Here is a 24,608-nt window from a genome sequence, read left to right on the forward strand (position 1 = left end):
TATTAAAGGAAATGAAACATCTTTTTGAACCGTATACAGAAGGAACTCAACGAAAACCCAAAGCGGTGAAAACATGAAGTGAAGAATGTAAAAATGAATCTTTATACGCAACTTCATGTGACATGTGAACATAAACACAACCAGAACAGAGACAGCATTAGAGTGAGAGCCGACCACTGGACGGGGTAGAAAATACACACGTACATGACGTTACTCTGCCTCGTCTCCAGTCACGTCAATCTCATTCACATCATCTTCCTCATCTTCATTCGGAGTCATGTCTATGTTGTTGAGGAACCCCTCACACTCTCTGGTCTGAGATGCTTTTTCTGGGGAGCAAACCAGAACATCCACCTCTTCTTCTTCCTCCTCCTCCTCTTTTCCCTTTTTGTCTGTACTGGTTATCTTCGCGGTCAAGGGCTGCAACATGAAGTCCAAAGCTGTGTTTTCTTCAGGCAGGAGGGTGTCACTGTGAGAGGAGCAGTCATCATTGAGGAATGGAGACCCCGTTGTATCAGATTTCCCTGTGCCACAGAAGGAGACTGTGAGGGTAGCAGGAGCATGTGCGTGCATGTTTGTGTGCAAGCAGAAAGAGGCATACTCACACTTTCCGATGATAAATAACTGATCAATAGTCAGCTGCCTCTATAGCCAGCAGTGAGCTTTTGACGTTAGTGTCTCATCTGCAAACACCGTCAGCAAATAAAACACAAGATCAGCTGCCTTTCAAGTGATTCTGTTCTTGTTCTGCTCTGCAGCCCTCGAGAGCTCAGCGCACCAGCATGGACCAGCATCATCTCAATCGAGTGGCCACTGAGCTCACAGTGCATCTCCAGACCAAACAAGAACTTTAATCACCAGCTGAAGTCAAAGACAGTAGAGCAGAAGTCCATCCACCTAGACCAGGGGTGTGGAACTCCAGGCCTCAGGTTTTAGATGTGTCCTTGATCCATCACAGCTGATTTAAATGGCTAAATTACCTCCTTAACATCTCTTTACGTTCTCCAGAGGCCTGGAAATGAACTAATCATTTGATTCAGGTGCGTTGACCCAGAGCGATATCTAAAACCTGCAGGACACCTGCCCGTGAGGCCTGGAGTTGGACGGTGACCGCCACAAGAGCAACCTGGTCAGGCTGCCACCTAGTCTTGGTCCTCCACAGGAAGGAGCAGGGTTAGGTGGTTAGTTTGAAAATAACAGCTAGTAGATGACAGGAACCTGCACAGCCAAATGGAAAGAAAGCTTTATGGCATGCTTTAAATGCTCGAGTGCCATCCCACTGTTGTGACATAACTGAGGACATAAAAAAGGAAGAAACTAAATAGCAAAAGCAAACATGGACACATGCCTACAGAGAGAATTTTACAGTGTTTCCTACACAAAACACTGCATTCTCCTTCCAAGGTAGATTTTTTTTTAATGTAGTAGATCCACTGAGAAATGAAGGTGCCGTCCAACCAGACTGCAGGACAAACAGCACTTAAGTACATGTTGATCATGCACTGGATTGTGCAACAGCACGTTTAAAAAAAAATGGCCGTATTGAAGCTGATGTCTGAACAGATACTGAAATTCTGAGCAGACTTAAAAAGACAAAAAATATTAAAATGTAAATTTGCTCTATTTCAAGGTTTAACCTGAAATGATATTCAGTTTTTTTTATTAGTTTTTTCTCTTTTTTTATGTCTAAATCTGCATCTACTTTAAGAAAAGTTTTTTGGTCTCTTGAAGTGAAACTATGCGGCTTTGCGTCAGCCCACATGGGGGCGACACAAACACCGTGCCTTAGCTCCAACGTGACAGTTTATGGTCTGTGTTTTTACAGTTTACTCCCATCTGCAAGAGACAAATGGCCTGAAGCCACAGCACACTATGCCAACCCATCCTCGGAGGTGCCTGTGTGATTGGCATAGAGCAGAAAAATCAATACTACCAATGTAATCATTCATTCTGAATAACAACCTTCAAAACAAAATCCAATTAATTTACCATGGCAACAGAAACAGCAAAATTCAAAGTACCTTCATAAGGACTTCCCAGTGGTCGCTCTCTCTCCGGTGTCACCTTGGCTTCATCTTCTTCCACAACGTCTAAGGACACTGGGTGGTCTTCATCACCATCCAAACTCCTCTTCTCGCTCATACGACTGTTTGTCTCTGCAGACGGGCTCAAAAGAAGATTGGGATTTTTATCAACTGCGATGTTTGAACCTTTGTGATGTTCTTCAGAGTTTGTCCCGTCTTTAATGTCCACTCCTTTCTCCAATATGCCATCTGTGCCTGTTGCAGGTTCATGTGTTTCCTGGGTCTGTTTGGACTTCATGCTTCGTGCTTGTTGCCATTTAATAAGCTTCTGAATGTCCTTCAGAGTGACCACGTGCCGCTGATTCACTGTCCCGGGTTTTACGTTACAGTCATTATTGGTTTCTTCAGCCTTTTCAGTGTGCTCGACACTCGCAGTCTTCTTCACTGCGCTGACCTCCACCTCGCTCTCATTCCTCCTCCGTTTCCTGCACGTCCTCTCCATTTTTTTCTCCTCCTGCTCCTTTGGCAAGTCCCTGTCGACCTGCGCATTGTCGACATTTTCATTGTTTTCAACAACGGCAGGAACACTTTGTGTAGAGTCCTCTACAGGTCTTATTTTTCGGGGTCTACCACGTTTCCTTTTCGCGAGCGAGACGCCATCCTGACTCACAAGCTGAGCTCTGCTGACGACAGGCTTGAAAATGCAAGGCGTTTCAGGTGGGGTTGTGTTATTTGCTGCCTCTTGAGATTTTTTTATAAAGCCCCTGGTCCTGATCCGAGACGGCTTGGTGCCAAAGGGTTTTTCTTCCCCAATGTCAATGACGGGCAACATTTTGCTGGGTTTCCCTGGAAGTCCAGATGGTGCATTTGAAGACCTGATAGCCACTTCTCTTTCCTTCAATAGCACATTGTTACTTGACAAACTCACTGAACAATTCTTTGTTCCATCACTGACTTTTAAATCTTTGTACGCAGAACAAGAGCCGGTGGAGTCTTGTTGATCATTTGTGCGCCTTCTCTTCCTCCCGTCTCCTGTAGAGTCATCATGTCTATATTTGAAACTCTCCTTCAGCCTCCTGGAGTACGATTTTACTTCTGCTGCTGATTTTTTTCCTCTCTTTTTCAAGCTATTCCCTTTGCAACCTTCTGCACTGGTTCCTCTATTTGTTAAATGCAAATCCTTCTCCTGCTGCTCTTGCTTTGACTGGCAGCTGTGATCTGGATCTGGTGATGGAGATGTACTTTTATGACCTGTGCAAATGATGCTGCTAAAGGGAAACTGCAGTGAACCAGCGTTGTCCGAGAGCCAGGGTCTCCTACGTAAGGATGGCTGCTGCTGGACATCGTGTTCAGGGTTTGCTGAGTTGTTGAGTAGAGGCTGACCTTTAGCTGCAGATGAACTTGGCTCTAATGGGGAGAGACGCTGAGGAAGCCGCAAGTCATCCATGCAAGGTGAGGAAAAAGTGGGTTTAGACTGTGTCCCATCTCCATTTGGCAGAGGCAAAAACTCGAGACTCTGTTGATCATCTTGTGAGGATGGTGGCTGAAATGCTGGGTAATGGAGTTTCTGGCCTCTGGTGGAGAAAGCTGAAGACAGGGCTGAGCCTGTGGTTGTTTCCGGATACAGAGAATTTTGACTTTTGAATGGGGGCAAACCCTGGCAGCTCAATCCATCGATTTGCCATAAAGATCTGACAGCTGGGTTGCACTGGGGAGTCGGCTGCTGCTGCTGGATCAACTTGGGCTGGTTTGGAGCTGCAAAGCAACAATGGATACCTAACGAGCAAGCGGAAGGATGACTATCAATTCATCTTAAATACGTGAATTGTAAGCCCTGTATTTTTATAGACATTTTCTGTGACAATCAAAAAATCCAATTAAAAGTACCAATTAATAAGCTCCTAAAAACTGAGGAGGAAGGGCAGCAGGACGGGTAGCAGTGAGAGCACTTGAACTGAGACTTAAGTCAGGTTCAACTCAGTCTGCTTCTGTAATAACATGTAATGTGCTTTTAAAAAAAAAAGAAAGAAAAAGGTCCTACTGTGTTACTCTCTGAAAATACACCTCTGCCTTTTTAAAATCAGTATAAAAAGGACAGAAGTCTAAAACAGTCGTCTACAAACTGCTCAGCCTCAGCTGTCCCTCCTACTCACATCCAGATCAAATCTGAGCATCTTCAACTGTGCAACATCCAGCTCCTGCACTTTTTTGCCCATCTCCAAACCACAAACCTGCTTTACTCCCAGTACCTCTACTATTTGCAGATTCACTGTTACACCTGTCTCCCTCTCATTCATACACATGTATTCTTTTTTTGCTTCTACTGACTTTTTTATTTATTTATTTTTATTTCTCTTCTGTCCAGGCTCTCTTCCACCTGCTCTCAGTTAATTCTTCAAATTCATTTTCTTTGCAGAAACACTGAAGTTTAATCCAAGGAACGAAGAACTGTTTGAGGTTTTAGACAAAACAAGGTATAAAAAATAATAAAGACAAACTGTAAGGCTTTACATGTTGTTAAAATGTAACTAAACAAACACAAAAATCACCAATAAATGTTAAATGCTGAACAGTAAACTTCAGTACATTCGCAGTGAGGGGTGGTCAGGATTTTTGAGTCCTTATTCTAAAATTGATCAATGTCTTGTCTCAAAAAACAAACAAACAAACAAACAAACAAACAAACAAACAAACAAACAAACAAACAAACAATCAACCCCAATACTGTTAAGATGTAATACACTACTGCATGCAGAAGGTGGCAGTAATGGACCTAAAAACTGTTTGCTAGCCACAAACAATAACAGGCCAGTAATGAGACCCTGGAGCCTGTGGAGCAGTGAGGAGAGATGCTAAGGAGTCTTTAACAAAAGAATAAAAATACAGAAAACAAAAAAAACTTACTACGGGTCTGTACAACTATTTCATAATGTGATATTAAAAATATATGTGTATTTACAAAGAAAGCTTCTACCTGTCTCCACTGACGTCTGGTTGCTTTGCGACTCCAAATCCTGAAAGAAAGCAACCTCTGCTGCACTGGCAACAGGATCCATCCGACCCTGGGCTGCGTCACCCTGCGAAACTGGGACTCGGCAAACATTGTGGCTCGACTCCAACTTCTTACAGTTACTCTCCAAGTTGGGCAGGATGTTCAGGCTCATCATGACGTCCTCTAACAGCTTCTCTATCTGCTCGTCACACTCGTCCACAGAGCCCTGCGGCTGAGGCGCCGGCGCTGATTCAAGCTCAGTGTCGGGGTTTGAGGTGAAGCTGCTGCTGGAGAAAGACTGGGATTCAGAGGTGGTGCTGTGGTGTTGCTCTGGTTGTGTGGGAGAGCTGGTTACAGCAGGTGGAAGGTTCTGGATCTCTGGTTTCTGAACAGGGCATGGGGGGACAGGGGAGGGAGGAGGCTCGAGTTCCTCAGCATCTGTCTGTGGCTTTTTGAAAGATGAATAAGAAACCATTAAAACCATTACAAAATATCACCTTTCATTCAAACTTTAAAACAAAGGTGAATTCATCTGTCTGCAGATAAACTGGACTAACAAACTATTTTATTGAGGTGCTTCTCTGAAAATGAGTCCCCAACAGTTGCCTCTAAGTGCTTTATAATGTAGGCGAGGTAATAATAATACAGAGAAAACAACAACGGTTGAAACGTGATTGTCGGATTAGGGGCGACGGGACAAAGACTTTATTTTACCACTGAAATCTAAGTTTCATATCAAAGTTTGGATTTTCATTCCTCCAGTTGAAGTTATTTGATGAGAGCTGGAAAGGAAGACTGAAACCAGCTAAAATATTTAACACTCACTTCTCTGATCACCACAGTTTGAATAAAAAACGACTTCACTGTTTGCAGCACTCACAGGAAACAAGTGAAGAAAAAGAAATTAACTGGTGATCATGTCATTTTATAAACACTTTTTTCCAATTCCTGTTTTTCATATTCACATTAAACAATTGACAAATTTCTCGACACGTAAATAAAAACAGATACTGCTTTACCATCAAGACATCAGAGATTCTTGTGGTAATCTTTTACCCTTTACCAGGTAAAAGGATGGCAAAGTTTCCACAGAGCAAATATGTCTGCTGTGCTGCTGATCTCAGGGGGAGAACATGATGAAACGCACCTTCTTTCTGGTCGAGCCTGAGGCAACAGCCGAGCTAAACCTGCCCAGCTAAGGTTTTACACCACATTTACATCATACCGCTGCTGCTTACTTCTCACAGAGCACGGAGTGAGACTTTAACGTCTCACCAAACCATCGGCCGGGCCACGTGCACCACCTCCTCCTCTTCTTCAGCCTACTCTATTCTGCAGAAATGCACCTTCCCTCCTGCGGTCTCTATTCTTGTTGACAAATGGATATTTCTTGTTTCTTGCTTACCAGCGTGAGCTTAAGTTATATAAATGTTTAGTTGTCATGCTTTCATAGGTAATATTTCAAAACATTGCAAAACATCTGGCATCAAAAATAAGCCCCAATGCCAAGCAACAGTCTTCAAGCACATTTCAAAGTATAACAGGTATGATTACTCGTTTCTCAGGTCTCCAGCTGCCTGAGTCTATAACACAGTATAAACAAAGATTAAGAAGAAGAAGCTGGTTATTGTAAGGTTTTGAAAGGGCATCCTATTTTTTAATCAAAATAAAAGTTTTTATCACAGGGAATTCTTCCACTTCATGTTTCTTGATGTTCACTCGATTATGCCGTCTGTCAGACTCAGAACTGGGAATTTAAGTGATACTGAAATGTACTTTCCTAAATACTTCAAATCTCCCACTAGCTCATGACAAACCTCATGACACTGTCACACGTGTAAAGCCTGAAACCATAAAAAAAAAATCCATCCATCCGCTTCTTCTCATCCTTTTCAGGGGCGCTGGAGCCTATCCCAGCTGTCATAGGGCGAGAGGCGGGGTACACCCTGGGCAGGTCGCCAGTCTGTCGCAGGGCCAACACACAGGGACAGACAACCATTCGCGCTCACATTCACTTGCACATTCACACCTATGGGCAATTTGGATTATCCAATTAACCTATCCCCACAAGCCATAAAAAATTGCCAGAAAATTAAAAAAAAAACAAAACATTTTTTAAGCGTTTAGTGTAGCTTCAAAAAATGTACCGTACTTTCTGGACTATAAGCCGCTACTTTTTCCCTTAGGTTTTGAGCCATGAGGCTTATACAAAGGTGCGGCTATTCTGTGGATTTTTCTTCCACCACTAGGGGGACTCTAACCAGAATTAGAATAAAAAACAAGATAGATTGATGAAAAATCAATGCAAAGAAGAATACACTACTTTTTCTTTAGCAGATAGAACACCATCCATCCATCCATCTTCATCCGCTTTGTCCGGGGCCGGGTCGCGGGGGCAGCAGCCTAAACAAAGAGGCCCAGACCTCCCTCTCCCCAGCCACCTCCTCCAGCTTATCCGGGGGAACACCAAGGCGTTCCCAGGCCAGCCGAGAGATATAATCTCTCCAGCGTGTCCTGGGTCTGCCCCGGGGCCTCCTCCCGGTGGGACATGCCTGGAACACCTCACCCAGGAGGCGCCCAGGAGGCATCCTTGTCAGATGCCCGAACCACCTCAGCTGGCTCCTTTCGATGTGGAGCAGCAGCTGCTCTACTCTGAGCCCCTCCCGGATGGCCGAACTTCTCACCCTATCTCTAAGGGAGAGGCCAGCCACCCTTCGGAGGAAGCTCATTTCTGCCGCTTGTATCCGCGATCTTGTTCTTTCGGTCACTACCCACAGCTCGTGGCCATAGGTGAGGGTAGGGACGTAGATCGACCGGTAAATTGAGAGCCTCGCTTTTACACTCAGCTCCCTCTTCACCACGACGGACCGGTGCAGCGTCCGCATTACTGCAGCTGCAGCCCCAATCCGTCTGTCGATCTCCGGCTCCCTTCTCCCATCACTCGCGAACAAGACCCCGAGATACTTGAACTCCTCCACTTGGGGCAGGAACTCATCCCCAACCCAGAGTGGGCACTCCACCCTTTTCCGGCTGAGAACCATGGCCTCAGCGTGTTCAGATAGAACACGCACAACAAATTACCAACTGGTAATTATTTTCAAATCCTCGCCCCTTCATCATGGAAACCACACGAAGAAGTTCGTATGATGCAAGTTTTAAGTTGAAGGCCATCGATCTTGCTATCCAGGAGGGAAACCGCGCTGCTGCACGCAAGCTTAGCGTCAATGAGTCTATGGTGAGACGTTGGAGGCGACAGCGGGAAGAGCTCATGCAATGCCAAAAGTCGAGAAAAGCTTTCAGAGGACATAAAAGCAGGTGGCCTGAACTTGAAAATGTCCTGGAGGAATGGGTGAACACACAGAGCAGGTGGCCGAGGTGTATCCACTGTACAGATCCGACTGAAAGCCGAAACAATCACCCGCGAAATGAATATTAAAGATTTCAAAGGTGGGCCGTCATGGTGTTTCAGATTTATGAAACGTAAAAACCACGGACCACTCTCTGTCAGCAACTCCCCCCTGACTATCAGGAAAAAGTTGAAAACTTCCACAAATTCGTTGAAAAAAAGATACAAGAAAACTCCATCGGACCAGACGACATAATCAATATGGATGAAGTACCTTTAACATTTGATCTGCCTCTGACCAGGACCGTTAACAAGACAGGTGCATCATCCGTGTTGTTGAAAACAACAGGCCATGAGAGGACGCACTTCACCTGCGTTCTGGCATGCACGGCATCCGGACAAAAACTTCCACCAGTGGTGATTTTTAAGCGCATAACTATGCCGAAAGAACAACTCCCGAAAAGGCATAGTGGTCAAAGTTAACACCAAAGGGTGGATGATAGAAGGTCTAATGAAGGAATGGTTAACGGAGTGCTATGGGAAGCGCCCGGGAGGATTTTTTCACCGGAAAAAAGCACTGCTTGTTTTGGATAGCATGAGGGCCCATATCACAGATTCTGTGAAAGCAGCGATCAAGAAAACAAACTCCATTCCAGCTGTGATTCCTGGAGGTACAACAAAGTTTTTGCAGCCACTTGACATCAGTGTAAATCGGGCATTTAAAGCTGCACTACGGGTTGAGCGGGAGACTTGGATGACAAGCGGTGAAAAGTCATTCACAAAAACTGGCCGCATGCGAAAAGCATCCTTTTCTGATGTCTGTCAGTGGATCCTAACAGCGTGGAGTGCTGTGAAAGAATCCACCATCACCAATGGGTTCCGAAAGGCTGGACTGCTGCGCGAAGAGAGCGGCGCACCTTCAGAGCCAACTTCACCGGAGGATGACAGTGACACGGAGAGCGAGACTGATGGAGACAGATGTGATGAAGCTCTTCTGAGCCTGTTCAACTCCGACACTGAAGAAGACGACTTCATGGGTTTCAGCGAAGATGATTAAAGTGACATGTGGTTTCAAATACAGGAAAAACGGAGGTAAATAAATACTGTTCCGTTTTAATCAGCAAAGTTGCTGCCGTGTTAAAAGGCATTGTTCGGAAAGAATCTGTTCAGGTACATACTTGTACATTTGCAGTACAAGATTGTTCTGTACATGCAGTAAATATCTATTTTTTCATCATAGATATCTGCGGCTTGTATATCTTTTTTTTTTTTTTAAATAGAGCTGATGCGGCTTATATACAGGTGCGCTCTATTGTCCAGAAAGTATGGTAATTAAATATTAAGTTATTTTGCAATTTATTCCTTAACCCAGGGTCCAGGGTATAATTGGCCGTTTTTGACTACTTTTTGATTTTACCTCTATATTTCACCTTTAAAATATGTTTTTCTTGCCTTTTTTGGTATCATTATTTTCAGCACAACCTCAAATATCTGAAATTTGAGTTATTTTTTCATTTTGGTATACTATATTAGCACAGTTGATCTAAATTCAGACAAAAAATTCAAAATCCGAGTAGAAAAAAGTTATATTTTTTACTGTAAAACCCACAAACATGTTTAACGAATAATTTTCATAACTTGAAATGCAAATAGAAATTGTACATTTCTAAAAATTATGCACAAGTTTTGCAAACAACAAAGTTATATGGTACCATTTACCTAAAAATGCAGCCAAGGCCTCAGGCGTTTTTTATATAACCATTTAAATCTATTTACAGAACAATCAGGTGTTCTGCATCAAATAAGAAGGCACACAAATTATTTGTGCCAGTCCAAAAAATGTAGTTTGTGTTCAGTATAAGACAGAGGAGAACAGCACAGGCCTAAACCCTGCAGGTCTGACAGCAGGAGGTGCATCAGTCCAGTTTTCCATGTGGGAACAGCGTTTACACTGAAATCTGCCTTTGACGGCTTTTTTAGAGCAAATATGAAATTCAGCGGTCTAACTGACACAATACAAAACAATAACTACACAACAAACTAACTACAGCCTCCAAACACGCTAAACGTCACTAATGTCTCACATATGAAAACTCGCTCACTCTCTCTGTCTTTCGCTCGCCCGCTTTCCATCGCGGGTGTCACTCCACTCATCAGTTTTTTGATTGGCTGACATGGTAAACTCTAACACCAATAGGGAAGGGATGTTCGCAAAGGGAGAGTGTTTGCTAGCGCTGTCTGTAGAAAACGCTGTTTTTACCGTTCTTCACACTGTAAACGCCACTGTTTTGTTCAGAAAAAAACATCGCGTGTATTTTTTATCATAACTCTGGTTTTACGTGGCCCATCGACACAATTCAAAAACTGGTATATAGTGAAGTTCGCACTTTCGACCCAAGTTGAAATGGGGACTCTGACCTGCCGCATCTTGTAGCTGTGTCGTCTTAAATTGGTCATGTGATTTTGATGCGCCGCCGCGTCCGGCGACCCCAGAGGGTTAAATACCTGAGTCGGTGATGTCAGGATGGACGTCTCATTTGGGCTTTGTACCGTCACCACCTCCCACATCTCTCCTGTCGTTCTTCTCCTCAGCTTCACCTGCACACACATAAGACAAATACAGTTCTGACAAAAACACACAAAGTGAGAAAGGTGTCCAACACATGTGGTGTGACATATAACAAACTAATCCAGAGACAACGAACATACATGATGCCTACACTCAATCCATGAAACGGAACTCCTGCTCACAACACGAAAAGAATACAATTTCTTTTCACCTTGATGGATATCTGTGCGTCTTCCATCATCTCCTTCATCTTGGTTAGATCTTTCACCGCTGCGCTGCATGGTGAAGGACTCTTTTCACTCGAGTTTTCTTTTTCATTCATCTCATCTCTGCAGACCTGTTGTGGCTGCTCTGCATTTACGCTCTCAGCTGCCGTGCCGTTTGATTTTCCATCCTCCAATCCTGCCCTTTCTCTGGACAACCAGGTGATGCTGTCCCCAGACTCAGATGACTCTTGGTAACAGTCGCCCTGAGCTTCCGAGGAACTGGAATCATTATGGATGGTAGGAAAAGGCACAGTGTCAATGGAAAAAGATGAAGTGGATGTGGGATTCGTTACACTGTCACAAGTTTGGCCAAATGTAGACTCTGCATCACTGGCAACGGCGGGGCGAGGGGTGAGATGTGGAACAGTGATACAAACATCCGGGCTTTGAGCTACAGAGGAGGCAGGCTCCGGATTTCCAAAATCCACTGAATTTTCAGCAATGGTTGCTGTCTGTGTGCCAACAGACACACTGATTGTCTTTCTGACTGGTGAATTTTCCTCTCCCGTGCCCGTCACCTCAGCCTCAACATGTGTCTCCTGTATTTTTAGGCTTCCCCGTCTCTCTCTGCAATTCCCAAGACTCTGCCTCCTTTCCTGGACTTCTTTCGGCCCTCCACCCTTCTGTCCTCGTACAAGGTCTGTGATTCCAAACTGGTGGGCTGCAGCCAGCACATCACTCTTCTCATTGTTTCCTTTTACCTCCAGCACACCAGAGTAAAGCAGACCAACCAGCTTGAGCAGAGTCTGGGCCTTCACGGTCTGGAGCTGGAGCTGACGCTTCTGTCCAGATGGAGGTGAGGGGGAGGCTGAAAGCTTCTGAGACAAGTACGGGCTGAGAGCTGCAAGGATGCAGCTGTGGGTTGGGATTGAGATACCTTTACATAAAGAATAAGTCAGGAGAGAATGACTCAATTGTGCATTTTGTACATTGTCTTACATCACAAAGAACTTTGTAATTTTCCTTCTTTCTCACCCTCAGTTTGGAGCAGGGTGTCACAGAACTGGGCACTGTTCTGTTGTCTCTGCAGCTCCCCGAGAAGCTGCACCTCATAACCAGGCCACAGGTACCTCTGCATGTCCACATGAGCACTTCTGTTTGAAGTACAAACAGAAGCCGTCTTGAAGCAAAATCAAACAGGCACAAGAGCATTCGCAGGCAGAGGGAGTTTGCAATTCACATCCAAAGATACGTTTTTAATTTAAAAAAAGTAATATGGTTAACATTCCAGGGCATGTGTGTGCAAAATTTATGTTTCCCTGCACAACATCAGAGGCAGAAGAAAGACATGGAGAAGAATCCTTAAGTGAGAATTCTGTAACAGCAAACACGGTGGCTGAAGCCCAACCTTCAGATAGAAAAAAGCATTTCAAAGTCTTATTTTTTTTAAGCGTTTTAAATCAGATTTAACAGGTGATTGTAAATGTGCAGCTTTTATTCTTTGGTTACCACTCAGATAATGATAACGATTAGATAGTCCTTCAAAGTAACTGCCCAAATAAGGGACTACAAGGATTTTTATCTCTGTCAAATGAACATGTGCCTGCATGACTTCCTGACTTATCTGACTGTGTGTGTGCTTGTCTTCATCTTCTCATCTGGAAGCTCATAAACCAGCTGCCATTTGGAATTTGTCTCAGACCTTTATGAGTCATTTCATTGAGCTTACGAAATGTCACAACATTTATTTATATGCAGACACGCACATTCCAAAGATTCTCAGTGAGACCCAAACCACTTTGCCACAATTTGATCCGAATGAATGCGGCCATCTTGGAATATGTCCATGCCATCAGGGAAGAAAAAAAATCCATGGCTGGAAAAAGCTGCTCATTCAGTAAATTCAGGTAGCTGACCTCATTCAACAATGCTGAACCTAGATATGAGCAACTAAACCAACCACAAGACTGCCCCCATGGGCTCGTGTTGGTGCATCAATTTATCTGTATCCCTCAGTATGACGTGCTAATCATTCTTAAGCAGGATAAATCTGGGCTCAGACCATCTTTAAGCACCTAAGCAAACTGAAGTCTTCTTTCCACCCTTACAGCCTCATTGAGAAGTGGTTTTCTTAGGGCTATGATAGCATTTAGTGCCAGTGTCTTGAGTTTGCTACAATGTAAGATAATGAAATGCCATGACTCTGTTTTTTTGGAGATTTCTTCCTGTTAAAAGGGAGTTTTTCCTTTCCACTATTGCCAAGTGCTTGCTCATAGATGGTTTTCTGATTGTTGTTGGTTTTCTCTGTATTATCGTAGGGTTGTTCTGTTACAATATAAAGCACTTCGACAAGACTGTTGCTGTGATTTGGTGTTATATAAATTAAATTGAAGTTTTTACAAACTAAATATTTCAGTAATCTCCGATCAGGATCATTCAAGATTTTGTCCATTTCTCCATCAAAGATGATGGTTCACCACAACTCTTACAGATTTCAATAATGCAATAATGCACTGGGCAGTTATTAACCCAGTTTTCGTCATTTTAGGAATCTCCTGAGTTTTTCCCCTGCTCAGGCCAATAATGTCACCCTTCTAAAATAGAGTAAGATCTTTTCCACAACCCCCAGGATACGTCTCCAGACATATCCTGGGGGTTAAATAACCTGCTGCCAGCTACAACATTAAATCACTGTGATAATTATTTAGTGGAATGGGTGGACAATAGTCACAACCTATTTCTTTGGGTGGTGACTACTTTTTTTTTTCCAGCTTGGCTATAACATATGGTTCATTAAAGGGCATGTGAATTTAATTTCAGCAAAAACTGAGACACAAAAACTGCTTGTATAGAAACTAGGGCTGCCACAAACGATTATTTTGATAGTCGACTAGTCACCGATTATTTATGCGATTAGTCGACTAATCAGATCATCATCCACTGGACGTAAAACTACAGCTTATTGCACCAGCAGCATCTGCTCTTATATAACTATCATTAGCTTACAGCTTTAAGCTTTTAAGGTGCTAACTAAAAATAAAGACAAGATGATAGTTTATTCAATTTTAATGAAATTTGCAGATTGTTTCGGTGAAGTTTAATAAACTCCTTGCTATCTAAAATATAACAGGACAACGGAGTAAATTCTCCAGCATCTCACACTTCTGATAATCAGCTGTCTGCTTGACGTTTATTCAGCTGTGTAAAAACTATAACTTTAATCTCAGACAAACAGATTTACTCAGGAACAAACAAAATACTAAAAAAAAAAAAAAAAAAAAGCCAAACAACAACATTTTTAATTTATCTAAGTGACTCATATATATTTAACCTGAGTAGCGAAAGACGGCGGTGGGTTTGAAAACAATTTGCCGGGAGTCCGGTGTTCTCACCGCGCTAGTGACCTAGCCCCCGGCTAGCTATCGAGCTAGTGGGTAACAGACGTCTCCGAAAACGTCGGAGCGCTTTTGAAAATATGTGGTGTCCTGATAAACTGAGCCGATATTTGAGGTTTACACAGCTACATTCTCGGCTGAAAATATGTTAAACGTTTATTTTGTGACCCAGAAAGAATAATAAGAGTAATATTAAAACTAACTAGCTGCCGCCATTGTTGGAAACTGAGCTGGGCCGCGCTATGAATTCTGGGACACAGCTGCTTCTTCTTCTTCTTCGGGGTTTAACGGCAGCTGGCATCCTTGTACATGCAGTGCTGCCATCTTCTGTTTCAGTCCGTTATTACACTCTTAAATCCTGCTGCTTATTCCTGCGTCTTTTGGGATCTTACAAAGCTTCAAACGACGCGTCGACTATTAAATCAGTCGTCGACGATTTTGATAGTCGACGTAATCGTGACTAGTCGACAAATCGTGGCAGCCCTAATAGAAACCTTGTCCTTCTTTCGGCTACAATTTTAAGGAGGTCGCCACAAATCATCTGCCTCCAAACAAATCTGTTAAACACTTAAATAGCTTAAATAACGGGGGGGGCCCCCTCACTATCCTATTGAATAAGAGCACAGTCATAAGGTAGTCAGTATTAGCAGACATGGAAAACGTTGTATAGAAATTACCAGTCGAATTAAATTAAAAATTGCTTTCAAAGTTTGGCTGATTTGCACAAAAATGAATTATTTGACCAACTTTGCTTAGAATGGCAGGAAACAGATCTTTTGATGATGATTAAAAAAAAACCAAATCAGATTCAAGGTAGGGTATTCCTTTGAAAGTACCAAAATATTCCAATTGCTATTTTTTTTTTTTTGCTTTTATTATTGTATTATTGCTTTTATTGTAATTTAAGATACCATTTCGAGCTTTTCTGAATATATGGACGCTAGATAATGGTTTCATTTATTTTCTATTAATCTGAATAATACAGTTTATTTATACCTTTTATCTTTTGAGTTGAAGAGCTTTTTCCCCTAAAATCGAAATGAACATTTCTGAGTAAACTGCTCAATTGCTGCATTCATGGTTTGGGGGAAAGCCTCACTTTTGACCTCTTCTTATAATTTAATGCAGGTTTAAATTCTTGGTACAACTTGAGATCCTTAATTTAAGTACTAGGTACACCTCTAGATACCCGTTTTCTTCTGACAGTGTAATGAGTCACGGCTAGTTTCCTGTGTGCGGTGTGTACAGAGGTGGTCTCTCTGGCAGGATCACAGCTAACACCGACTCTGGGAGCATGTGGACCACGTGGAGGAGCCCTACAAATTAATTAGCATTAGTGAACTTCACTATCGGCTTGTTACCAATCAGACAACATTTTTATTTGTTTGTCTGTTTCATTTATTCCATTAATCGCAATTTTCTAGACACCTAAGCCGACTTTTTTTTTTTTTAAACAAAATGCGTTGGTTAATCGTCGCTGTCTAGACTTATCCTAGCTAGCTTAAGAGGTAGCTACATGTTAGCACAAAAATGCAAAAAACCAAAACGCCCTTCATTTCGCATAAAATTTTGCCACTTTATTCATAGACTACAACTTAATAATCCTTCCATTCCTTAGAATGAAGGTTTAATCGGCTTAACCTTATTAAGATGGCTAATTCTGGAGTGATTTCCGACACTGTGGCTAATGTAGGTTAGCTTTAAAGTTACACTTACCAAAATCTTCCTGTAGCAGGAGCAGAGGGTTCATGGAGGATTATGTTTATTTTACCCACTGGAGTTAAAGCCAGAAATTAAAGTCGCACAGCCATATGCAACACATCGACGCCCATCACGAGTTTTTGCATCCGAGATGGTGTTGCAACGTGATAGCGACACCTACTGACCGCCCTGTGAAATGACACCGAGCGCTGAGTTATTAGTAAGTTTGGTGTCAGCTCAGAGTGGATTCACTTTTAGTTTCATTGGTTTAAAAATTTTAGTTCCAATTTGTTTTGTGATAGTGAAAAAATAAATTTATGAATTAAATATGCAAGCTGAAAATCTTTACTGACATATGTGTAGTTTGTTGATAACAAAACGGCGTTAAACAGAATCAGCGGAAACCAAAATGTGTATATATAAGAGGGAGAGTCCTTTTACTTGTGTTTGTGTTCCTGTTCCTTCTTCCTGATGTCGGCATCCATTGGTCATCACCATAACTATCACAACTACGGTCTTCTCCTTGTCAGCCACCACTATGTGTGGTTGGTTGGCCAGTAGCAGATTCTCTGTCTGGAACTTGAAGTCTCACAGGACCAGTCCTGTTGTTCCCAACCACCTTAAAGGTTAAAGGTTGTCGTCGTGGTTATTCTGCCAATGCTTTACAGCAGAAGGTGAAAAAACATTTCAAGTCACAAAATATGCAGAATTATGTCGAATATGGCAAATACTACCACAAAAAAAAGCAAACGCAACAAAAAAAACAAAACAAAAACAATTTTGGATTAAAAACAAAAAAAAAGAAATAAAATGATGGATGTTTCCCCTCAGACGCCAAAGGTTTTGTAGATGAAACAGCAGCAGAAACATGTACAAAGGAGACTACATGAGTAAAGGGAGACCTACATAAGGAATAATGCTGGCTGTAATGTATGCTCTTTAAGTTTACGCAGTGAGGGCGTCAGGAATGTTGCTTTCAAATGGAATTTATCCTTCACATTATAAATGGCTCAGAATTAGTGTCCCAATTTTAATTGGCTGGAATTTGGTCACCTGACTCGCAGCCATGTGGAAATCCTACAGTGTCACTAAAAGTCTGGACCATTTCCTTCTCATGCTTAAATTACTGCTACTTAATTTCCTCAATATGTTTTTAAAAGTAGAAAATACTTTTTTTTGTAGTCTAGTTTTTATTACCCCCACTTTCAACTATAATAACCACAAGTAAATGATACTGAGTGACTACAAAAATCATAAACATCTCCTTGTTCCCATTTAAAAATAAATAAATAAATAAATAGAATCTGAAAAAAAACACGGGCACTGAGAAATAATTTTCTTTTTTATTAAAAACATTATTGCTAGTTACATAATTCATTCATAAATGAGAATGTGCAACTTTAAGAGCCAAGGCAAAGAGATTACATTAGTCAACAATCTGGTTTTTTCCTTCCCATTAGTGTATCTGATGATGGCGTTGGAGGATTTCTGTTCAGCTAACTTGGTTTTGCTTTCAATTAAGACAAACTGTTTTCAATCAAACAAAAAAAAAAGAAAAAAAAAAAAAGATTGCATATGCATTCACCCAGAGCACCCAAAACAATTGAACCCAAATCAATATATATATAAAAAATAATAATACATAAAACCATTAAAATTAACAAATATTCTCTTGTATATATAGTTTAAATGTGCTTTTACTTTTTTCTTGATTTTATCTAATAGATTCTGGTCTATGCCTCTCTTTCTAACACTAGCCCTCGCTCGCTATCATTTTCATCTTTCAGTCAGTCCAATCTTGAAGACAGCTCGTTAATTTGAGAAAAGGAGGCTGTCATATTTCAACTGGCATGAAAAAAGGAGGTTAAAAAAAGAAAAGAAAAATCACACTTTACAACCCCGTAGTGCTTCTTTTAATCATCCACGCAGTAAGTATCTACATCTCACTCGGCACTAAGAATAAGCATTCCTCTTCAGAACAAACATCGTACTAAAGAAATGTGGGCAAAAAAAAAAAACAGACAGCACTGTGTCGATCTGTAGTCTTAAAGCCAGGCAGGTTATGGATTTGTGAAGCAGTGAGTTATACAGAACTCAAGAGTTTAATTTAAAAAAATTAAAAAAAAGAAATATCCAATAACATACAAGATCGCATATTCTTGCAGAATAAAAACTTCTGAGTTCTATATACAGTACTCCCAAATTGTACACTGCTGTGAAAAAACAAAACAAAAAAAAAACAACAACTTGACCAGTTACCCAGGTCACGCTGGACACACCCATGAGACCCATCCTGAATAAGCGAGGCACTCCAGTTAGCCCACGATTAAAGACAATCTTGCATATGTACACATTCATAAGATTATGGACCTGCAGATAAGGAAATGCGCCCACCGGATCCTTGAGATATCCACTAAGAATTACCAAGAAAAAGGGGGGTGCATTTAACAGAAAGATCACTTTAGAAATTGCTGTCTGTTCCAACAAGGAGGAGGAGGAGAATCATTCGTCTGCTTTATTTCTGGCTGTATAACTAACCTTGTACAGTTGTGGATCATCACAATCAAATGCAGAAAAAAGCAGCACGCCCGTGCATCTTTGGGCTGTCACCAACACAAGATGCCAACAGAACAAAGCGGATGACAAGTTTTCAGTGTGGCTGCTGGAGAAAAGTCTGAGTGTGCCATGTTGCGCGTTAGCAGTGGCAGTCACAGCAGTAGCAGTGTCATTTGGCACGCGTACGTAACTAAAAGTACACAGCAAAGCGAGTAGAGGAACAACCGCTACCAAAACAGAAGCAGAAGCTGTACACATATCTAATTAGACAGATAAATACAAGATCCCAGCGGTAGGAAATTACTCATATTTTGTAGTGTGTGACCATTAAGGAAAGAGAGAGAGAGAGAAAACCTTGATTTCTTCAAAACAGAGTGTGTTAGCCATTTATGGAAAATCTCACCATAAAGTGTCCTGATATGATTCCAACAGTTCCTTTTTAATTTGTTTAATTAGTCTTTGCTCTGACCTCCGAGAAAATACCAAAGAAGCCACAGTCTCAAAGAAAGAGAGCATTAGTGTTGTCCAAGCAAGCTGTAGTGCTGATGGAGTGGTTTTGGAGTCAAGTGGTCGTAGTGTCACATCCGGCTGTCAACAGGGAATGCAGAGCATCGTCAGTTTTCCATATGGTTTCATTCGAGTGTTTGAACTGCAATGGAGGAATGTAACAGAGAGAGAGGGAAGAAGAGAAGCTGCAAGAGAGTGAGTGTAAGGGATGAAGTTTAGTCATGTCGGTAGTGTAGCGGTAGTCCCCCATTGTCAGTTCAGCAAGGGCAGTAAGTGGGAGGAGGCTGTCGTCTTGTGATGCACACAATCAGTTTTTCTGCAAGAGAAGAAGAGGTACAAGTGTGTGAACGGATCACATGGAGCGGCTAAGGGCGAGGCAGCCATGCCTGGGTGGAAAGAATCACACTTTTAAAGAAAAATTAATTATTTAAAAAATACAATACAGTGAGTAAAAACGTTACTTAACATTGGACAAAACGAAAAATTACAAACTGTGCAAAGCAGAGGTAACAAAAAATATGTGTATATAAGATCCAAGGAACCACAAAAAATAAAGATTTGACACTTTTCACCAGCAGGGGGAGCAAAACAGTCTAAAAATAGTAAAATGGAAGCTCATTAAAAATCCAAATCACAATTAGAAACACACAAATATTCACAAATCTTACTACAAAACTAATATTAGGCCATGCGGTGAGTTGTGAGAGCAGCCAGTGGGACACACATACCATGCGGTGACATGCAGTGTGACACAGTGGGTGTAGCCTAACCATCGTAAGAATCCATTAGAGGCAAGGAGGCCTGCCTCTCCCCATACATCCCTCCCTGGGAGAGAGAGACAAAAAGTAAGAGGAGAGAAGGACAGATAAAGATGAGGAGAGATAAGAGTCCAAAGGAGTGGGTGAATAAAGAGGGTTTAGTGTGAAAATCCAAAGAGGAGGTGAGTAGACACAGAAGGGGGAAAAGTGGAGGGAGTTCAGGATGACGAAAGACAGAAGAGTTGCGACATGTTAGTGCAATGTTAGGTCCTGTTTTAAGGTTGGAAAAAAGGGACAAGGGTGAGAAATAACGCACAAGATAAAGATCAACTCCTGTGCTGTACCGAGACATGCATCAACATGCTGCCTGTGGGTGTGTGTGAGAACATGTCCATTCACACGGTAACTTTCTGGGAAACCAGTGTGTGAAATTAACACCATTAATAGTTTTTGCCCTTTACATTCATTGAACAACAACTTTAGCAGCTTGTGAGAGCGCAGACTGAACTCAGATGGCGCCTAAAGTCAGGTGAAGCACTGCAGCTATAGCACAGCTCGGTGATTTTGGCTTCTCGGATCAGCAATCCTCAACCCCAAAATATTCCATTTATAATCAAAAACAACAACAACAAGGTGTGAACTGGCTAGATAACTTTAAAAATTAAGTGAGCATTACGTTACATTGGGGTCAGGAGAGAGATGTAGCAAAGAGCAAAGTGCATGTTAGGAGTGAGGCAGTAAATTCTCAGTAAAGGTGCAGACATGCGGGCTTATGTCTCTAGGCAAAGGTGTGAGGAGTGTCAGTGTGTGTCATGAGGTTGGCCGATACCTGATCTAAATCTTTGTCAGTAGGTCCGAGTGTGTTATCCAGAGTGTTCCTTCTCCCCGTCTGGTCCAGTGTGGAGTAGGCATCTGAAGAGGAGAAGCACGTGTTTAATTGGTACTTCCGATAAATACACAAAGGGCGTAGAATATGGAGCTGGCAGGAAAGAGAAAAAGAAGAAGACCGCAGAGGAGATTTATGATGTAGTGAAGGAAGACATGCAGTGGGTTAGTGTGACAGAGGAGGATCCTAGGGACAGAGGCAGATGGTCCGCTGTGCTGACTCAAAGGCAGCAGCTGGAAGTCAGTGATGACTTGATGCCAATGAAAGCAAAGGCATGTCGGACAGCTCTTCTGTCAGTTGTATCTGTTTGTGTGTTTTGTGTTTGCACACTTGCCTGGTCCCATGTCATTCATTGGAATCATTTCCCGGTCACTTTTGCCACCTGTGTGTCAGAGAAATATTAAAACAGTCAGAAATACATGTATTGCTCTGTAATTCTAAAGAATTAAGTCGAGACAAATACATTTTTTAATGCAACCAAAGTGCTCAACAGGTAAAAAATAAATAAATAAACAACTAAATAAATCACCACAACTAAAACAAAAGTAAAAGCAAATGTCCACATTCAGTCTACTTTGAAATTCAAAGAATGAAACGGTTTTTAAATCAGTACTAAAAATGTCCTGTGTTGACATTTCAACAAAAATTGCCACACACTTCCGGAGGCCCGGTCCCTTCTATACCTTAAACCTGACCTCAGTACTCAGGGAGGAGTCAGGCAGGTCCCACACACACAGTAAAAAACAAAGACATGCAAAAATCACTTAGAAAACTGACTGGGAGGCAGTGCAGATCAAATATGCTTTCACTATTCTTGAAAATTCCCCATGTGGCAAAGCTGTAAATGTAATGAATCGAAAGTTGGCTGAGATGAGTAACTCCATATCTGCAAACAGCCCGTTATCATTCTGCACAATCAACTTCCGAGTTGCATTCATGCAGAGGAATCATTCAGACTCAAGTTTAGAGAGATCTAAGACGGAAATTATGTGAAACTCTGAATAGATACTTAAAAGGCCAATTTGAATAACAACTGACACCACTACATAATTTATTTTATAAAAACAAGAAGACTGGTAACAATCATTACACTGAAACCTTTTAAGCAAAGTGGCGGCTATTTTGACTCCTACCACTGACCTTTGTCTATAAGCGGCAGAGTGCTTTCCTCATATCCGTTGGGTTTGTTGGTGGGAGGGTTTAAGTTGACCATGAAATCTGTCTTCTTCCAGCCATCCTTTTCCAAAGTGCGCCGCAGGTCCTTGTAGCCCCAAACTGTCTGCAGCACTAGGCCAGCTCCACGCACCTCCCGATCTGAACGATTACTAAAGACGAGAGGGACAGAGAGGGAGAAAGGTGCAATTTATGAAAATAACCCGTTATAGCAATTTCAAGATGCTCTAAAACGTGGACAGAAAAAAATTATCCAAATGATCTGTATCCATCTGTCACTGCGTACCCATCCTTGTTGATGAGCACCAGTCTCTCGATGCCATTAGCAGCCCTGAGAGTCTTGGCTGCTTCCACACTGGAGCCCAGCACCTCATGGAGCGTGCTCAGTATAGACACCACCGTCTCTTCTGACACTGCTCGCACTGGCTGACTCTGACCAGCACCAGGCAGGTTATTTACCAGGTTAGGCACCGCATGTTTACCTGACAACACAGGGAAGATTAAGATTGCAGCATACTTACAACTGCTAACACTGGTATGTAATAAAGCTGGGGATTTATTTTTAAACTCTGGTTAAAACCTTTTTACTGAAGCTCAGTTAGACAAAGAGTTAAATGTGTCACCTAGTAGCTCTTTGTTTCGTCCATCAATGGCCAGGTTGCGAAGGGCTCCGGACATGGCTCGGACTACGCGGTCGTTGTTATGAGCCAGCTGCTCCGTCATCATGGATAAACCTTTCTCCCTGCGCACCAAGGCACGGATGCATCTGCCATACTACAGACACACAAAGTGCTTTTATTGATTTAGAAGACCATCTTAACGACCATTGCTGCTAAATCTCGTGCTTGGTTTTTAACAGACTTTTCACTCAGTGGGTTACCGTTACCTGTCAAACGCTACTTACACAGGGTAAAATAAGTATTGGATACATCACCAATTTTCTAAGTAAATATATTTCTAAAGCTGTCACTGATATGAAATTATCACCAGATGTTGATAACAACACATCCACTCCACACATGCAAAGAAGTCAAAGATAGATGTTCGTGAACACACCGACTGAAATTCATTTAATACTTGCTACAAAAGTGGTTGGGGATGACCGCTTCGAGATGTCTCCTGTGGGGAGAAACTAGTTGCAGGTGTGATTTTGCGCCAGTCTTCCACACAAGCGGTCTTTCGAAATCTAAGCTTTAGTTCTTTCTAAAGGTTTTTAGTTAGATTCAGGTCAGGCGATTGGCTGGGCCATTCTAGCAGCGTTATTTTTCCTTCTCTGAAACCAACCATGAGTTTCCTTGGCTGTGTTTGGGAATATTGTGTTGCTGAAACGCCCCCCCCCCCCCCCTCGTTTCATCTTCATCATCCTGGTAGATGGCAGCAGATTTTCATAAAGAATATCTCAGTTTCCATCGATCTTTTCTTCAATTATATGAAGCGTGCCAGTACCATTTGCTGAAAAACAGCCCCATACCATGTTGTTCCCACCTCCAAACTTCACTGCTGTTGTGGTGTTTTTGGGATGAGTTGCGGTGCCTTTTGACCTCTAAACATGGTGTTTATTATGGTACCAAAAGAGTTCCATTTTAGTCGCATCTGACCAGACTATATTTTCCAAGTATTTCACAGGCTTCTCTAAATGCTGTCCACTTCTGTATTATGGCTCCATTACTGATAGATTTCAGGCGTGTCATGATGTTCCACACCTCCCTTTCTTCAGGAGTTCAATACCTTTTCCCTCTGTCATTTCTAATTATTGCACATAATAATTTAGGGACACCTACAGTTCGATTTTTTGCATGTGTGGACTGGATGAGTTGTTACCATCCAGTGAGTTGTTGCTTTTGATGTAAGAGAACTAGCAGCTCGGAGACCCTCTCAAATAACTGAGTTTATCACCCTCTCTCTAAAGCTGAACCCAACCTTCAGAGGAAGCTTGTTTCTGCTGCTTTGACCTGTAGCTCTAGGCCATATGTAAGCATAGGAATGTAGATCAACCAGTAAACCAATACTTCAGCTCTTTAGGTGGAGTGTTGACTAAACAAATACCACTGTGATTTTTCTCATGTGCACAAAGTCAAAATAATTGTGTGTTACATTACAGATAACCTCTAAGAACAGACAAATCTAATACAAATCCTCACATAGAGTGTTCACTAATGTTCCTGAAATAACCTTTGATTGCAATGACTAATGTTAAAACAGCACCATTTATTCAGACTTCCCAATCTGGTTTATTTACTTAGCACATAAAGTTCTGGTACTGTAAAATCGAAAAAGATCAGTATAGATGGCAGTTCTTACAGTCCAGTGTCCAGCGCACAGGTTCTGAATAGCTCCAGCTGAAGCTTCCAACACTGTGGCGTTTTGGGACTCCTTCACCAGAGACATGTAGATGCGAACCACCTCCGGCTGATACAAGAGCTCATAGCCTACAGGAAACAGGCAGAGAGTGGACACGTGTGTGATGGGAACATTGATAATGTAACAGGTCCTTC

General features: G+C 42.0%; 2 protein-coding genes across 3 annotated transcripts in view; both read right to left on the reverse strand.

Annotated features, from left to right (window-relative positions):
- Window positions 1–210: 210 nt before the first annotated feature.
- LOC146631172 (uncharacterized) lies at window positions 211–16,718 on the reverse strand. 2 transcript variants are annotated; one of them, XM_085356397.1, is made up of 7 exons: window positions 16,675–16,718; window positions 12,173–12,291; window positions 11,143–12,074; window positions 10,781–10,960; window positions 4,999–5,464; window positions 2,022–3,800; window positions 211–524 (listed from the first exon to the last, which is right to left on the reverse strand). In XM_085356397.1, the coding sequence occupies exons 1-7, from the start codon at window positions 16,716–16,718 to the stop codon at window positions 211–213; spliced, it is 3,834 nt and encodes a 1,277-aa protein (XP_085212523.1). The 2 variants fall into 2 exon arrangements, with proteins under 2 accessions (XP_085212523.1, XP_085212524.1); XM_085356398.1 differs by lacking the exon at window positions 16,675–16,718 and adding an exon at window positions 1,085–1,093 and having other exon boundaries at window positions 4,999–5,481; window positions 10,867–10,960; window positions 12,173–12,275.
- A 1,104-nt stretch (window positions 16,719–17,822) lies between these two features.
- The window catches only part of ctnnd1 (catenin (cadherin-associated protein), delta 1), a 31,571-nt gene continuing 24,785 nt past the window's right edge, over window positions 17,823–24,608 (reverse strand). Inside the window, exons 16-23 of the mRNA XM_085355167.1 lie at window positions 24,415–24,542; window positions 22,737–22,887; window positions 22,400–22,595; window positions 22,081–22,265; window positions 21,275–21,322; window positions 20,884–20,966; window positions 20,067–20,121; window positions 17,823–19,612 (exon numbers count right to left, since the gene is read on the reverse strand). Coding sequence (XP_085211293.1) covers window positions 19,554–19,612; window positions 20,067–20,121; window positions 20,884–20,966; window positions 21,275–21,322; window positions 22,081–22,265; window positions 22,400–22,595; window positions 22,737–22,887; window positions 24,415–24,542 — 905 coding nt within the window. The 3' untranslated portion in view covers window positions 17,823–19,553. The remainder of the gene's footprint in view (window positions 19,613–20,066; window positions 20,122–20,883; window positions 20,967–21,274; window positions 21,323–22,080; window positions 22,266–22,399; window positions 22,596–22,736; window positions 22,888–24,414; window positions 24,543–24,608) is intronic.

The sequence above is a fragment of the Diplotaxodon limnothrissa genome, linkage group LG6, assembly GCF_057381915.1.
Source record: "Diplotaxodon limnothrissa isolate DT_005_m linkage group LG6, D_limnothrissa_male_GT1.1, whole genome shotgun sequence".
Classification (NCBI taxonomy): domain Eukaryota; kingdom Metazoa; phylum Chordata; class Actinopteri; order Cichliformes; family Cichlidae; genus Diplotaxodon; species Diplotaxodon limnothrissa.

Bases quoted from the DNA above. Each gene is read 5' to 3' on its own strand.
- LOC146631172 (XM_085356397.1), bottom strand. From the start codon at position 16,718: ATGGATGCCGACATCAGGAAGAAGGAACAGGAACACAAACACAA. The intron at 12,075-12,172 runs GTGAGAAAGAAG...CTTTATGTAAAG, and splicing joins CACCCTGCTCCAAACTGAGG to GTATCTCAATCCCAACCCAC. The intron at 10,961-11,142 runs GTGAAAAGAAAT...ATGTGTGTGCAG, and splicing joins ACGCACAGATATCCATCAAG to GTGAAGCTGAGGAGAAGAAC.